General features: G+C 41.3%; 1 protein-coding gene across 1 annotated transcript in view; it reads left to right on the forward strand.

The window, feature by feature from the left end:
- MYOZ1 (myozenin 1) overlaps positions 1 to 16,533 on the forward strand; it is a 102,647-nt gene that overhangs the window by 33,312 nt on the left and 52,802 nt on the right. The window contains exons 2-3 of the mRNA XM_073596683.1: positions 10,567 to 10,665; positions 12,245 to 12,435. Of these exons, the coding sequence (XP_073452784.1) occupies positions 10,596 to 10,665; positions 12,245 to 12,435 (261 nt within the window). The 5' untranslated portion in view covers positions 10,567 to 10,595. The remainder of the gene's footprint in view (positions 1 to 10,566; positions 10,666 to 12,244; positions 12,436 to 16,533) is intronic.

Below are 16,533 nucleotides of genomic sequence, written 5' to 3' on the forward strand. Positions count from 1 at the left end.
GGTTTGGAAATAAAAACACATTTCTTTTCTGTTTGTGCAGACTGTAGCGCCACCCCAGATTGAAGCCCACTTTATGGGTGTTCCTATGGGGGAGATATAGCACAGCACTGAAGCCACCTCCCCCTCTTCATGGGCTAGCACAAAGGAGATATTACTAAACAACATCATGACTGATTTAAGAAAAATAGGGAGGGTGGGTGGGAGTCCCGTGCAGGTTCCACAGGGTCTGTTTGTAACAACCGGACTGCCCCTTTTATCCCCTCCAGAAACGCGGGCTTTGCAAACCGCCAAATTCCTTCAATCAGCTGCTTGTTGCTGCGCAGGAGAAGCTGTAGCTGTAACCAATGGCAACCCTGCAAAAAACCATAAGGAAACATGCATTCCCCTTTGAGCTCTCCGATGTGGGTCCTGCATATTGCATGGACCTGTTATGGGCTAGCACAAAGGAGATATTACTACAATAAAAGACCAACAATCATTTATTTTCTTTCAACAAATGTATTTATTTTGGAAAATGAAATTTAGGCCACGATGTTGTTCAAGGGGTAACCTGATAATGAAATAACGCAACTTCAAATAATTATAAAGCCATCTTGGCTATAATACATCAACCCAAAATTTTACACTGTGTCCATCCAGACAATGCTGGACGACTATTCCCCACAGACTGAGGCCAGGAGGGAAACTGCTGGCTGAGGTCCCCCAAAAACACTGGGGCACTTTCAACTAAACTTTGCAGCCCCATATTGTATATGTCCAGACCTATGTCTGACAAGTGAACTAAATCCTTCCTAAATAACCCAGGTATGAAACCTTCCAGCTCCAAGTGGCGGAATGACCGCCCGAGGACACTAAAAAAATGATATATAGTCCTATACAGCCATCTCCGAATCCTATCCACATAAAATAAATTCCCTGAAGGGGACCAAAGGGGTCTAGGAATCATTTCAGAGAAGGCCAAATTGATACTTGGAAACAAAAGTTTAATGGAATAAATATCCCGTTTCATTTCACAAATGAGCTCCCATGTTCTAACTTTACCAATGTCGTTTGCTCTAACGTGAAGAACTAGAACCTGAGGAGAGAGCTAAACTGTGGATAAGTGAATTAAGTGGTCTTTAAGATTACGCCATCTTAGGCCCCTAACGAGAGACCATAAAACCGTAAAGTCATTACTATCCAAACCTAAATTGTTCTCATAAATCCTGGATGCAGCCTGTTTTTCAGCCCAGAAAACGTGGGAATTACCTACTATCCAGATTGTGCATTTAGATGAATCTGAAAAATAGAAAAATCAAACAATTAACAACTCAGGGTGGACATTTTATATCTACTACTAGCCCACCTACCAACCCTTTTTTGACCTTCGGGAGAGAATCCCAACAAATTGGCTGTGGTGGCGGCCCCAATCCTAAATGAATGCAATGAGAATCTGAGACCTGAAAGGTTAAGGCGCTTAAGGCATGAGGACAGCACAGCAGAAAACTGGTATCGGGTCAAAGGGGATAAGTCCTGGTGGATAAAAAAGGAACCAGAATCAGAGGAGGGCCTGACAGACATATAACTGACAGTATGGGACACCGGGCAAACCAACGGATTGGGAAATTTACCCAGAGATATCCCCTGACCTTTGCCTAAACCAAAAGTTTTTGACCGGCAGATAAACAAATGTAGGCAATCCGATTCCATAGATACATGAGAAAACAGCAGGAAGGATGAAGATGATTTGTTTTGAGCTGTAAGTTCCTCAACTCTAAGAGCACAAAAAAAGGTAACAGAAAAGGCTGCCCTGAAAAGCAAGAGTTCAAATTCAGTAAAGCATATCTCTTCTAATATCGAGAGCAGCTTGATTAATAAATTAACTGAAATGGGACGTCTGGAATCCTGAGTAGAGCATGAATTCTTGAATCCCTTGAGTAGGGATGAGCCGAACACCCCCCTGCTCGGTTCGCACCAGAACATGCGAACAGGCAAAAAATTTGTTCGAACACGCGAACACCGTTAAAGTCTATGGGACACGAACATGAATAATCAAAAGTGCTAATTTTAAAGGCTTATATGCAAGTTATTGTCATAAAAAGTGTTTGGGGACCTGGGTCCTGCCCCAGGGGACATGGATCAATGCAAAAAAAGTTTTCAAAACGGACGTTTTTTCGGGAGCAGTGATTTTAATAATGCTTAAAGTGAAACAATAAAAGTGTAATATCCCTTTAAATTTTGTACCTGGGGGGTGTCTATAGTATGCCTGTAAAGGGGCGCATGTTTTCCGTTTTTAGAACAGTCTGACAGCAAAATGACATTTCAATGGAAAAAAAGTCATTTAAAACTACTCGCGGGTATTAATGAATTGCCGGTCCGACAATACACATAAAAGTTCATTGATAAAAACGGCATGGGAATTCCCCACAGGGGAACCCCGGCCAAAGTTTAAAAAAAAAATGGCGTGGGGTCCCCCTCAAAATCTATACCAGACCCTTCAGGTCTGGTATGGCTTTTAAGGGGAACCCCGTGCCAACATTTTAAAAAAAAATGGCGTGGGGTCCCCCTAAAAATCCATACCAGACCCTTATCCGAGCACGCAACCTGGCAGGCCGCAGGAAAGGAGGGGGGGATGAGAGAGCGCCCCCCCTCCTGAACCATACCAGGCCACATGCCCTCAACATTGGGAGGGTGCTTTGGGGTAGCCCCCCAAAACACCTTGTCCCCATGTTGATGAGGACAAGGGCCTCATCCCCACAACCCTGGCCGGTGGTTGTGGGGGTCTGCGGGCAGGGGGCTTATCGGAATCTGGAAGCCCCCTTTAACAAGGGGATCCCCAGGTCCCGGCCCTCCCCCCTGTGTGAAATGGTAAGGGGGTACTTTTACCCCTACCATTTCACTAAAAAAGTGTCAAAAATGTTAAAAATGACAAGAGACAGTTTTTGACAATTCCTTTATTTAAATGCTTCTTCTTTCTTCTATCTTCTTTCGTCTTTCTTCTTTCTTCTATCTTCTATCTTCCTCTGGTTTCTTCCTCCATCTTCTTCTTCTTCTGGTTCTTCCTCCGGTGTTCTCGTCCGGCATCTTCCTCCGCGGCGTCGGCATCTTCTTCCATTCTTCACCTCGGGCCGCTCCGCATCCATGATGGCATGGAGGGAGGCTCCCACTGTGTGACGCTTCTCTCTTCATCTTCTTCTTTTCATCTTCTTCTCTTCATCTTCTTCTCTTCATCTTTTTTTCGGGGCCGCTCCGCATCCATGATGGCATGGAGGGAGGCTCCCGCTGTGTGACGCTTCTCCTCTTCTGACGGTTCTTAAATAACGGGGGGTGGGGCCACCCGGTGACCCCGCCCCCTCTGACGGACGGGAATAGACGGGACTTCCCTGTGGCATTCCCCGTGATGTCAGAGGGGGGCGGGGGTCACCCGTTACGTAGCCCCGCCCCCTTCTGACGAAACCATGTCTTACATGCTACCAAGTTCTGAAGATGTGCAGAGATCAGTCCCAGATCAAGCCCCAGAGGAAATCTGGGCAAGGGGTTCCACACTGATCCGCCGATGGAGCCAATTCCCGGAATCTCTGGAACTGTAAACGAGATAAAGCGTCAGCTATGTTATTATCAATCCCAGGTACATGTCGGGCTTTTAACCAGATATTGAATCTCATGCAGTGCAACACTAAAAAACGTAAAAGTTTGATAACTAGCTCTGATCTAGATGATAGCATATTGATAGCAAAGAGTACACCTTTGTTATCCGTATTTACAATAATCCTACAATTCATAAACTGCTCTTTCCAGATCACAATCGAAACTATAACCGGAAACAACTCAGGACTATGTTGTGCAAAATGTCTTGTTGCAACCAACTAGAGTGCCAACTAGAGGCACACCAATGGCCATCCAGAAAAGCTCCAAAACCGGATGAACCCGCAGTGTCTGTAAAGAATTTTAACTAAAAATCGTTTGTAAAGGATTGTTGCTAAACGGTGGGCCTATTGAAGTTGCAAAGAAAACCTAAAGACCGCTTTAAAATTCATAATCCCATAACTAAACACTTCTTATCTCTCTGGGATAAACTAAAAACCAAATATCAGTTACAATCTCCACACAATCCTCTCCTTTCTTTTATCAGAAATCCGGCCTTTTATCCGGCATGGATCTACCCAAATTCTTTTAAAGCTTGGACAACATCAGGCATTCAGACACTAAATGACTTCATAGCATCTAAATCATTCCTTTCATTCCCATCGCTTAGAGAAAAATATGATCTACCAAACTCTGAGATATTTAGATATCTCCAAATCAAAAATTTCTATACACCATTCCTAAAGGGGGATACACCATTATCCCAATTATCCATTTTTGAATCAATCTGTACAAAAGATCCATTTGCTAAAGGTACAATTTCATCACTTTATAATCAATTATATGGAGTAGCAAATCTTAATAGACCCTCTTACGTTCAGAGGTGGGAGGAGATCCTGGGACGAACTTTAGAAGACACGGACTGGTCTAACATATGGCTCACATCTAAGTCATCTTCACCCAACATCTTAGCACTGGAGACAAATTATAAAGTCCTAACTCGCTGGTACCTTGTACCCGCTAGAGTGGCAAAATATTCACCTAATACCTCAGCTCTTTGTTTTCGAGGATGCCCAGAAATAGGCACACATCTACACATGTGGTGGACGTGCCCAGTAATCCAAACCTTCTGGAAGGAAGTCTTCGTGATTGCATCTAAAATATTAAAAAAAATAATACAACCAGATCCATATATAACTTTACTTAATCTAAAACCGGAATGGTTAACACTCTCTCAATTCAAACTTATGATCCAACTAATAACGGCTGCAAAACAAACAGTGGCCAAGGCATGGAAATCTCCTACATTGGTACTAGCAGAAACAATTCGCAGAATGAATAATACAATGTCCCATGCTAAGATGGTAGCCATCGATCAAAATCAAATTCCAAAATTTGAAAAACTTTGGCATCCTTGGATAAAACAACAGTTCCGGTCAAACTTCAATGACTCTGTCCTGTTGCCATGGTAACAGATTAAATGACTTACAGAGACACCCATTCTAAGGCTTCAAAGAGAACTAAAAAGAATAATAAACTGACAAGCGGGACAACCTTGTGGACCATACCTCTACCTTTCAACCCTTTTTCTTCTTTCTCTTTCCTTTTCTCCACCTTATGATTAAAGCTCATTATCAGAATTTATTTGACATATATACACTCTACCTGTAAACAATATGTATAGTAGGTATAAATCATTTAAATACCTACAAAAGTAACTAAGGAAATGATATATATCTTTAATTTAGGTTTACGTGAACCCAATGTTTACTATTTGAAATTTCATGATATTTACCTATATAAACCCTACTGTAAAACAATGAGCTTACTTTATAGATCCTTGTAAACTTACTTTATGTATCTTTATAATAGTGTATACTCAATAAACTTCTTTTGACAAGGAAGTTGCAAAGAAAAGAATGCCAAATTTTCAAATCTTCTTTGACGCTTTTAGAGATGCAAACATGAGAACAAGGGTTCTTAAAACCCCTAATAGCCAAAACAAAACACCTAGAAAAAATTCTAGCTATTGGAATAACCCTAGCTGCGAATGCAAACAGACCCAATAGGGATTGGGCCTCTTTTAACAACACTTTGCGCTTGGACAAGAATAACGAGATCATTATTCTCATACGATGCAATTTATCCCCGGGCAATCTGAACTCCATCAAGGATGAGTCGATAGTGATCCCCAAAAATTCTATAGTGGATGCAGGAAAAAACATCTTTTCATGCGCAATGGGAATACCGAAGGAATCACAAATATGAAAAAATTTGTTCAGCGACTCCAGACATAGGGGGGAGTCTGCTGGGCCCATGAATAAAAAATCGTCTAAATAATGTAGAATACCCCCATTAAGAGAACATTCAGACAGTACCCAATGCTAAAATTTTGAGAAGGCCTCAAAATAAAAACAGGATAATGAGAAACCCATGGGCATACCTTTATCGAAATAAAATTGGTCCTGAAAATGGAAACCCAGGGAATTGAATCCTTGTGGATGCACAGGTAGCAGGCAAAAGGCAGATTTGATGTCTGCTTTTGCTAACAGTGCATCTTGCCCAAAATGCCGTAAAAGCACAAGTGCTTCTGCTTCATCAAAGGAAGAGTATGAAACAGGAGCTATAACCTCTGAAACCTCATCGTTAAGTGAAGCGTCCTCTGGATATGACAAATGGTGAATGAGCCTGAAACTACACTGTTCTCTTTTGGGAACAATGCCCAAGGGGGAGAGTCGGAAGTTTTTAAAAGGTGGACGAGGAAAAGGGCCAGATACTCTTCCTTCTGCAACTTTCTTAGAGATTTTTTCCTGTACAATTTCAGGGTGACTCATAGCAGAGCGTAAATTTTTAACCAAAGTGCATCCCGTCCCGGCGAAGGAGGGAACCAAGAAACCGTCCTTGAAACCATCAGTTAGCAGCCACGCCATCGTGCGATCTGGGTAATGATCTAACCATGGTAGCATTCTTGGCAAAACAGAAGCCTTTACGAAAGGCATTCTGCGGGCTAACCACTGCTCGAGGTGTGAATTGCGGCTTCTGTGGTAGCATGAGACTCAACCATAAACCCACATCCTTGCATCCCCATTGCAAGGCAGGGTGAACTGCTAATTTCATCATAGGTGAACCAGGCTGTACCACCAAAATGACGGAAGGCTTCAGAAACTATATCTACGTGCTGAAAAAAGCCTGAACATTTCTCAGGAAATGTGTTCTTCCAACACAGCTGCATAAATGCAGAAAGCCTGCAGCCAATTCTGAAAGGTTTTGGGGACAGCCCTCCATCTATCTTCTTCTGTGCACTCTTCTGACTTCCTGTCAGATTTAGCTAGAAATTCTTTGGAAGCTGGCAATAATGACAGCACATCAATAAACTCACCCCCCCAAAATTTTTTCTTTGACAGAGTTGGCTAAGTGAAAACCTAGCGGTGATATTTCACATGGCATAGGCGCCTTAAAGGAGGACTCCACAACTATAGAGTGAGCAGAGCGTGCAGAAGGGATAACAGATTTGTGAACCTGAACTAGCTTGCGAGCCATGATACCTGTACTATTTTTAAAATTCTCACCCAGGGGGTTCTCTGTTAAATGATGCCAAATTGGACTTATATCATCTATTTCATTATGTTCAAAAGGGGTGTCATACTGCTGTAAAAAAGCACCATGTAACTGTGCCCCTTTTAAATCATTACTGGTATTAGTATCATGCAAAGAACCAGAATACTGTGCTCCTTCATCCTCCTCAACAAAAGCACCAACTGTGTGTGCCCCTTTAAGTTTATGTAACATATTAGATAAGGATTTAACAAGAACATTGAATTCAGTGACATTAACATCAGAGAGTGTCTTACCCACAGGCAGACTCCTAGGTTGCTCACTTCTGGCCACAGCAGCCGCAGGCTGAGTAGCAGTATTCTGTTCCAAAAGAGGTGCATTCCTGAGAGGAATGCTGCCAGCTCTCTGCTTTCCTTTGGGCTGTGGAGAAGCCTCCATTCTCTGTCTCTTCTTCTTTCTCCCTGGCTGCGGACTGCGCATGCCCGCTTCTGGCTCCTCCATCTTTTTCTGGGCTGTAACAGCTGACGGCCCGGGCGGAGTCTCGGAATGACCATCCTCCAGGCATTGCAGAAGCCACTCCTCACCGCCGGAACCTTCCGCCTTCTCAATGAGGCGGCGGAGCAGGCTCTCCCTCCTCTCAGATGAGCGGCACTTCATCCTTCCGAGTCCCGGTCCGGTTCCACAGGGTCTGTTTGTAACGGCCGGACTGCCCCTTTTATCCCCTCCAGAAATGCGGGCTTTGTAAACCGCCAAATTCCTCCAAACAGCTGCTTGTTGCTGTGCAGGAGAAGCTGTAGCTGTAACCAATGGCAATCCTGCAAAAAACCATAAGGAAACATGCATTCCCCTTTGAGCTCTCCCATGTGGGTCCTGCATATTGCATGGACCTGTCATTCTAACATTTGTAGCCCTGTCACCTAATCTTTCAGCCTTGTACCTCTTCTGCTCTACACCTCTGCCATCCTCCTTGTACACTGAGCCCAGACCAAGACTGAGCCCAGACCATCCCTTTTGCCACCAGCAATTCTGTAGAGAGACACAAATACTCCAATAGGATGCATAATTGGCCAAATGATAAGACAGAGAGTAACTGTAACTTGCAGTTTTCTAAACAGATGCAAAGTTTATTCAGTAATGCAAAACAGGGTCCAAATGGCAAAGAGCATGCTTTAACTGTAGGATAACACAAGCAGATTATGATAGCTGCACAAACATGAACTCATCACAGCAATGTCTCTGTAGTCAATCAGGGTAATATGTGGTTGCATACCTTATTCTTTATACTTGCTACTGTCCTCATTAGCAATGTCCCTCATAGTAATGTCCAGGGTAGCTCTGGTAACAAAGGCAAATGGCTGAAAGGGATTCCAGGCCTGGGGACTACATGCCATGCTGCTGGAACAGCAGTAGTCTGGTAACAATTGTGGAGGTGCTCCCCACAGTAGCTGTTTTGGAGAAGCTGTGCTATTATGCTCCTGCTTGGCTGCTGGCACAATGACACTAATAGGGGTCTCTCACCTGCCTGAAGATAGATCACTCCCCTGCTTTATCAGGTATGGCCTCTCTGAACTTCTGAGAGAAGGAAGTAACTTATCTTACCTGGTTGTGTCCAGGAACCCAGGGAATTTGGGGAAAAGGTAAAAGGGCCTGCACCTGTGCATGGTGAGTAAATGGGCTACAGTATTAGCTGAAGGTTTCTTGTTGTTGTAAATCACAGTGTGCTGGAGATGAGTGGCGTCATTCACCACAACACAAGCCCACAACAACACACTCCAGCTACTACTCTGGTCTCTCCCCTCAGAATAGTGGACAGATAAGTCTGGGCTCATTTGTCTGCAAGAAACTAGCGTATAAGCTGGCATATGTTATTGTGGGCTTTTGATTTGCCAATGATGGTGCTCCTTCTAAGCATGGCATCATTCAAACAACACAAGCAGCCAGCTAATACTCTTGTCTCTCTACAGCGCTACTATAAAATAACTTGAGGTTCCTCCAGAATGACAGTGATGATCACCAATGACACCAATGACAGTGATGAAAAATCTCACTCAACTCTGTGTATCACATGCTCCAGGATCCTGCCATCACAGCCCAATTCCCTCTACTTGTTCTGCTCAATATTTCTTCCTGGCATTGGGCAGAGGATGGGGACAGGGCTTGTGTGGGCTCTCCTCTGTGTGCACCGTATGTCACTCCTCCTCTCCTATTGTAAGTCGGTCAGTGGTTGAGGAAGGAAGTCCACTATTGATCATACTAGCCCAACATGTCTATGTCCCATGGGGACTGAACAAAGATTCCCAACATTTGGTGGTACTTTTTCTTTAATAAACCTCTAAAAACTCTTTATTTGACCAATTAATATGCAATCACTAAAGAGAAAAAAATATATATTTATCATATTATAGTACAGTCTAAATAAGCATAAAATAACCAAAAGTCACTCACAAATGTAAAGTGTGAACAGCACTGTTACATGTGGATAGTCATAAACATCTACTACATGTGAGGACATTATAACATCATTGCTTCCAATATACGCCTTTCATTGTAATGATTTCATCAGGTGGCATGAAGAGGAAGAGATTTAACAGGCCATTATTGTGATGGTCACTTCTCGACTCCCATCATTTATGCCAAAATTTTCAACTATTTTACTGAGACCACCAACACTTACTGAAAATAATAAAATAAGTTTACCTATATTTACTTGACCAGAGGTATTTTCCTTAGCTCAACCCTTTATATATGTAAAGTGCAACACAGTGCTCTTTAAATATGCAAGAGTATTTTTTAAAGCAATGGTAAGGTCATGGTTAATTAAATTTTGCTGCTTTATAAAATTATTATTATTTACATTTACTGTATATTGTTCAACTCTTTTAGGTTTATCCAGTAATGCCCCATACACACAATAGGATTTTCCTACGGAAAATGTGTGATAGGACCTTGTTGTCGGAAATTCCGACCGTGTGTAGACTCCATCACACATAGGAATTTCTGTCACACAAAATTTGAGAGCTGGTTCTCAAATTTTCAGACAACAAAATCCGTTGTCGGAAATTCCGATCGTGTGCACACAATTCCAGCGCACAAAGTTCCACGCATGCTCGGAATGAAGCAGAAGAGCAGCACTGGCTATTGAACTTTTTTTTCTCGGCTCATCGTATGTGTTGTACGTCACGGCGTTCTTGACGTTCGGAATTTCCGACCAACTTTGTGTGACTGTGTGTATGCAAGACAAGTTTGAGCCAACGTCCGTCGGAAAAAAAACATGGATTTTGTTGTTGGAAAATCCTATCGTGTGTACAGGGCATTAGTGTGATAAAAACTTAAACAATATGATATTTTTATAAACTGGAGATATTAAATCTAAAATTCGTGCTTTGCATTGCTGTCCTTAATAATAATTGTGCATTACTAATTATTAATCAATTTCTTTCTCAATAGAAAGAAAATCAAAGAAAAACTTTTTCATAATGCCATTATCAGGAACTCCAGCACCAAACAAGAGGAAAAAGTCCACAAAAGTCATTATGGAAATAACCGGTGAGTGTACACAACTTATTTCTAGTTGTGCTATTTGTGTAGTTGGAAAGCCTTGTACAGTAATAGGGTATATTGATGTTTAGCCTTTACCCATGGCCCCCCACTAAACACAGCACAGGCACGAAACAGTATAGCACTGCTCCAGGGTGGCCCTCCGCCACAATCACACACACACTTCCTGTTTAGGTGCAAGCTCAGCTCATCACGCTGGACACAATGTAAGCATCAAAATCCAAACAGCTTTGTCTTGTTGTAGGAAATGTTTGTGGCCTCCATGTATACAAGCTTGTGAAGTGCTTGGCAGGCAATAAGAATTGCAGTTAACTCCACCAATCATAAGGGTTGGCTTCAGACATATAGTTGAGTGCTAAATATATTATTGTAAGAGAAAAAAAATTGAGTCTATCATTCTCCATGCGCCTGTTTTGCCATTCCTAACCCTACAACTTTAGCAAATGTTGATGATAATATAATTTTGCATTCCCGTACCATGCCACCAATTAGAGAATTTAAAATGTGCAACCCTCCTGCATATTTGCTTAGGCCTGACAATTTTAGATTTGTGCAGTACAAATAGCACAGTGCCTTAAATTGTAGCCATAAGCCCTTTTAGCTCTATCACAAATGCACACTTCTTTAAACTGTACAGAATAAGATTTTAATAAATGGTTAGAAAAAACTTATTAAAAACATATCCCACCTTATACACTGAAGCTTGTGTGCATCTATTGCAACTATGACATCATTTTTTTTTAAAAGGCTATGAGCAATCCACTTATCACCAGCGACACGATTGCTAACTTGTTCCTTACTTGTTTTTAATGGAGTTTTTTTTAGGTATTTGAAGAAGATTAGGCAGCATCCCAAGCCAAAAAAAGAGCAATACCATAGAAGTAACTGCAAACCTGCCCCGGGTGGTTCTGCTTCTAGTGATGTCTCACCAACAGCAGAATAGCCCATTTGACATCAGCTTTACTCGGATACACAAATCACTGTAGTGTTGTCATTCTTACCAGCATATCCTCTATGGGCTACAGTGATGCATAGGCACGTCAGTTCTGCTTACAGTAAGGCAAAAGCAGTCTTGTGATCACTAGAAAATGTGCCAGAAAAGAGTATTTAAAATATATTATTTGGAAAAAGAGATGGCAGTTTTACACTACAATTTCATTATGTACATGTCATATCTAGACTTGTCATCTATGTGACAGTAGGATTATTATATTGCCATCAAGATAAAAGTAGTCCACAACTGCTGGTGACCCAGACCACTGTCTTAATTCCAAACAAAGTTATTTAATTTTCAGGATAAACACCGCTAAGAGCAGGAAGAAACAGAAATCAGTATCACTAATGAAGGGAGTGAATAAGGAGATGTTTCCTTCTGTGCAGACTGAGACATTAGAGAACAGAACTATCCAATGACTCTGGAATCCCTATAATCTCATGATAATACCATGATAATCTTACAGAATTTGCTGAAGGCTTGGATCACAATATAATGTTTTTTACTGACAGTAATATGTGGATAGGGTTTTAAGCAGCAGTGTTTAACATCCTACGACTGTTATTGTTTTAGCTGCAAGAGAAGGAGAGCAAGAAAGCTCCAGGCTAAACTTAGGGAAGAAGATCAGTATCCCCAGGGACATTATGCTGGAGGAGCTTTCTTTACTGAGCAATAAAGGCTCCAAGATGTTCAAGCTTCGCCAAAAGAGAGTGGAAAAATTCATCTATGAGAACAATCCAGATATGTTCAGTGACAACTCCTTGGTAAGGATGCAAAGAGTTAAGATCTTCATATAGGAACCTTACATGTTTGTCATTAACACTTTGAGTTCTCAAATGGTCACTTGTGGTCAAACATACCGATATGACGTGGCTGGAATGTATTTCTGCTGCAGTATGTTAAAGCATGAAGGCACATGCTATAATTACACTTCAGCTATGCAAGTGTGCAAAGAGTTCAAGCAATCTAATTAACACAGACCATCAACTATTTTTTTTGTTATTTATATAACACCAATATATTATTGTAGCAGTTCACAACACAATTAACACATGGAGATTAGTAAAGTGTATCTATACTCAGATCAAAAGAGTGGAGCTTTTATATGTCATATTATATAATAATCATAACCAGAATGAGAGCTACAAAGAAAAGGTTTTCCCTTTTCTACAACTGATGCTTGTGGGTTTTTTTAAGACCCCTGAAAAACTTATATAACTTTAATCTCTGGTCAAAAGTTATTGAACCCAGAATTTGCAAGTGCAGATTTTGCCCTCAGCATCTCCTACTGATGAAACCTGGTATCCATTTTCCATTTAGGTTTAAAGTATAAATAAAGGCAAAACTTTTTTGGGGGGTTTTGGATAGAGGGGAGAGGGATTAGACCCCCTGTCAGTATTTATTGCTATCTGTGCCCCCGTTACGGAGATTCACCCTCTCTATTTGTCCTGTTTACCATTATCATTGTAAGTGAAATTAAAGGAAAATCTCAAATTTTGGGTTGTCCCCAGAAAAGTAAGAGGGGAAATCTTCCAATGGGGGCACTAGTTCTGGGGTGACCTGGGGGTCCCCAAGGAATTCCCTTAATTTGCAGGGATTTCATCTTACTTCCTGTTTGGCTATGGGACAAACTGTGAAGGGAAATCTCTGCAAAGTTCTACTTTAATTACATTATATTGGCATGTTCTATGAGATGGAGAAGTGTTTTAGCCCCTCAAGTGATACTCATTGGTATAGCTACCCAGTTAGTCAGATATCTCCTGTAGAAATAAGGACAGGGGCAGATATATGTTTGTATGTGGGCAAGTTAAAATAGCACCAGAGCCCCCAGGATCCTAGCATGACAGTGGCACAAACATAGTATTTTAATCCTTGTGTGGTTGTAAATGTTAAGTGTTTTTCACCTTCATGCATTCTATGCAGCATCCACCCAGCCCCCACCTAATACTTAGCCGAGCCCGATCACAATTGATCAATATGCACAAGAACAGCAGCAGTCCCCGGGTCTCTCCCTCCTCATTGGCTGAGACACAGCAGCCATTAGCTCCCCCTTCTGTCAATTACAGCCAGTGAGGACGGAGCAGGGACAGGGCCGAGCCACTCTCTGTGTGTCTTATGGACACAGAGGAGGCTGGGGAGCGAGTATGCACAAGTGTCTCCATAGCAAGTGGCTTGCTATTTGGGCACTCGGCAAGAGGGAGAAGCCAGGGGTGCCGACTGGGGACAGAAGAGGAGGATCGGGGCTGCTCTGTGCAAAACTATTGCACAGAGCAGGTAAGTATGACATGTTTATTATTTAAAAAAGAAACATAAGCCTTTAATATCACATCAAAGCTTCTGTATTGTACAGTAAACAATTAGGCCCCTTGCAAAAAGATATTCAAACAGGCTGGAAAAATTCCCTATGTGAATACCTTAAACTACTCATTATTGCCACCCAAAACATCAGAAACGGCGCAAAAACTGAAAACTGTGGGGGTTGATTTACTAAAACTGGGTGCAAAATCTGGTGCAGCTCTGCAAAAAAAACAATCAGCTTCCAGTTTATTTATTTTTTTTTTTAAAGCTTAATTGAGCAAGCTGAAGTTAGAAGCTGAATGACTACCATGCACAGCACTCCCCAGTTTTAGTAAATCAACCCCTATGCAGTATAACTGAATATGAAAAGCATCCCTTAATAATATCAAGCAATTTATGGACAAAGTGGCTGCATGTCCTGAATGGGAGAACATTGAAGCTGGGTTCACACTTGCTGCGGCTCACAACAGGGGGTCCGGTGCATCCCATTACACCGATCCAGGTGTGAATTAGGTGCAAACTTTTACCTGAATTTGCACTTGATTTGGAGACAAAGACACACAGGACCCTTCTTCAATGTGGACTGTGACCACCTCGGAGGTGTGTGAACCAGCCCCACTGAGAGCCGATCAAGCTCTCCTGTCATTCGAATTGGATGCAGGGAAACCCGAATCCAATTTGCATCAGTGTAAACCCAGCCTGAAGGAGACTATTGTTACCAGCATTAATACAAGATGGATAAAAAGAAGGTTCTTTTGCATTCAAATTAGAAAGTCCTCTAGATATTTATAATAGCGTAGCCCTTTTTAGAGTGAAGGGTTCCCACCTATCTCTTCTGCTCCAATGTGAAAATGGTATTAAATTTAGATCTCAAGATTCATGGTAAGAGACTAAGGACTGAGGCTTAAACAGAAGGTCTTCCTTGAGAGTTGTCTAACTCAACTGGCATGTGTTGTTAGTAGACAGTAACATTTAGAAGGGACCCTGCTATGCTTTAGGAGTCTGTTCATCAGGATGGTGGAAATAGAAACACACATGGCAGGCTCAATCATTCCTTTAAAGAAAAAGGAGCTAGGAAATGTATTGTGTCACCCTTTAAACTTTATATTATGAGTAGCTTATAAAAATGTTATACTAATGAAAATGCAGTTATGGCTGCTTACTTTTAAATGTAGTTTTTATTTTGTTTCACTTTGCAAAGTCCTACTTCATTAACATTTCATATTAAGTAAGTAAATAGGTTGACTGCTTAGCTCAACACATTTTCCTGACATTACAAAAAAAAAAATCAATAAAAAAAAAGAAGTGTCTTTTTGAAAACTAAAACAAAAAAAATCTACAGTGGTTTAAATTTAAGATTTTTACTTTTTCTTGAAAAGCAACATAAGGGCATCATGGTTGGGACAGAACGACTCTGGTGGGAGCTTATTAATGGTTAAGCTGTACCTTTAAAACACCTTGCTTGGTGTTAGGTGTAGGACAGGTTACTTGACCGTTACACCTTTTCCTCTGCTCTGTCTGGCGTATTTTATTTTGCTGGTTAAGCCTCTAAGCTCACAGGGTTATATAATCCCAAACGAGTCTCCTGCTTTTTACTTCTTGCATTTTTGTCTATATTTAGATGTTGGAACAGCTGTTCGGAAAGCTGGTTTACAGATTTTCTCTTCAGAGGCTGCATTTACACTGTGGCGTCTATGGTGAGATGTATAAGCTTATAGGTCATTTATGCACAAACATTATGCAGGGAATACAATGTGCATATTTTTCGGTAAATGTTCTTAAAGGAAACCTGTCAGGATAATATAATGAAAAGCTGCAGTAGCCAACTTGATTTTTAAAAATGCAAGCTCAGAATCTATCATTATGTTTTTTGCTGCTTATTGAATAATAAACATGAAAAAAGTATTCATATAAGAAGTCCAGACTCCACTGGCAGCATTATTGGATATTGACCTAAACCATAGTGACAAGGTTAAGGGTGACAACCCCAAAGCTTGTATCTTAAAAAATCAAACCTGCAGCTCCTATACTTTTATCCTGACATTTTAACCCTTTATGTGAACTAATAAAAGGTAAGAGACAGCCTAAGTAGAAAGAATTGTAATTTAAATGCAAAAGCACATCCAGCTCTGTCCAATTGTGTGGTCAGTAGATAGTTAATACACCATCATAATATGTGTAAAAGTTAAACTGTACTCACATATTTAAAGCTGAAATCCACACAGATATATATTAATGCAATTCTATATTCGCTAATACATCCTTAAATGCCTAACACAAGCAGGGTAAGTACCCGAATTTGACTTGGTATCAGCCTTTTATAGTCCTTGTATAGCAAAGCTCAGACTGGGAGAGGGAGAAAAAACACAAGGAGTAGATCAGTTATGTTGAAGTGCAAAGAGTGTGCCGATAGGAGGAGAGAGCAGAGTGATGTGGGGATATGTTCTTCTGTGCTTCTTCTCTTTTCACTGCTCAGAGGATGGGCAAGGAGGAGATCTGTAAGTGATACTCAACTGCAGCAGAAAAAAAAATCAGGTCTCTTGGCCTGTGCTATGTGGCAGAGT

This window comes from Aquarana catesbeiana, linkage group LG08 (genome assembly GCF_042186555.1).
Source record: "Aquarana catesbeiana isolate 2022-GZ linkage group LG08, ASM4218655v1, whole genome shotgun sequence".
In the NCBI taxonomy this organism is placed as follows: Eukaryota; Metazoa; Chordata; class Amphibia; order Anura; family Ranidae; genus Aquarana; species Aquarana catesbeiana.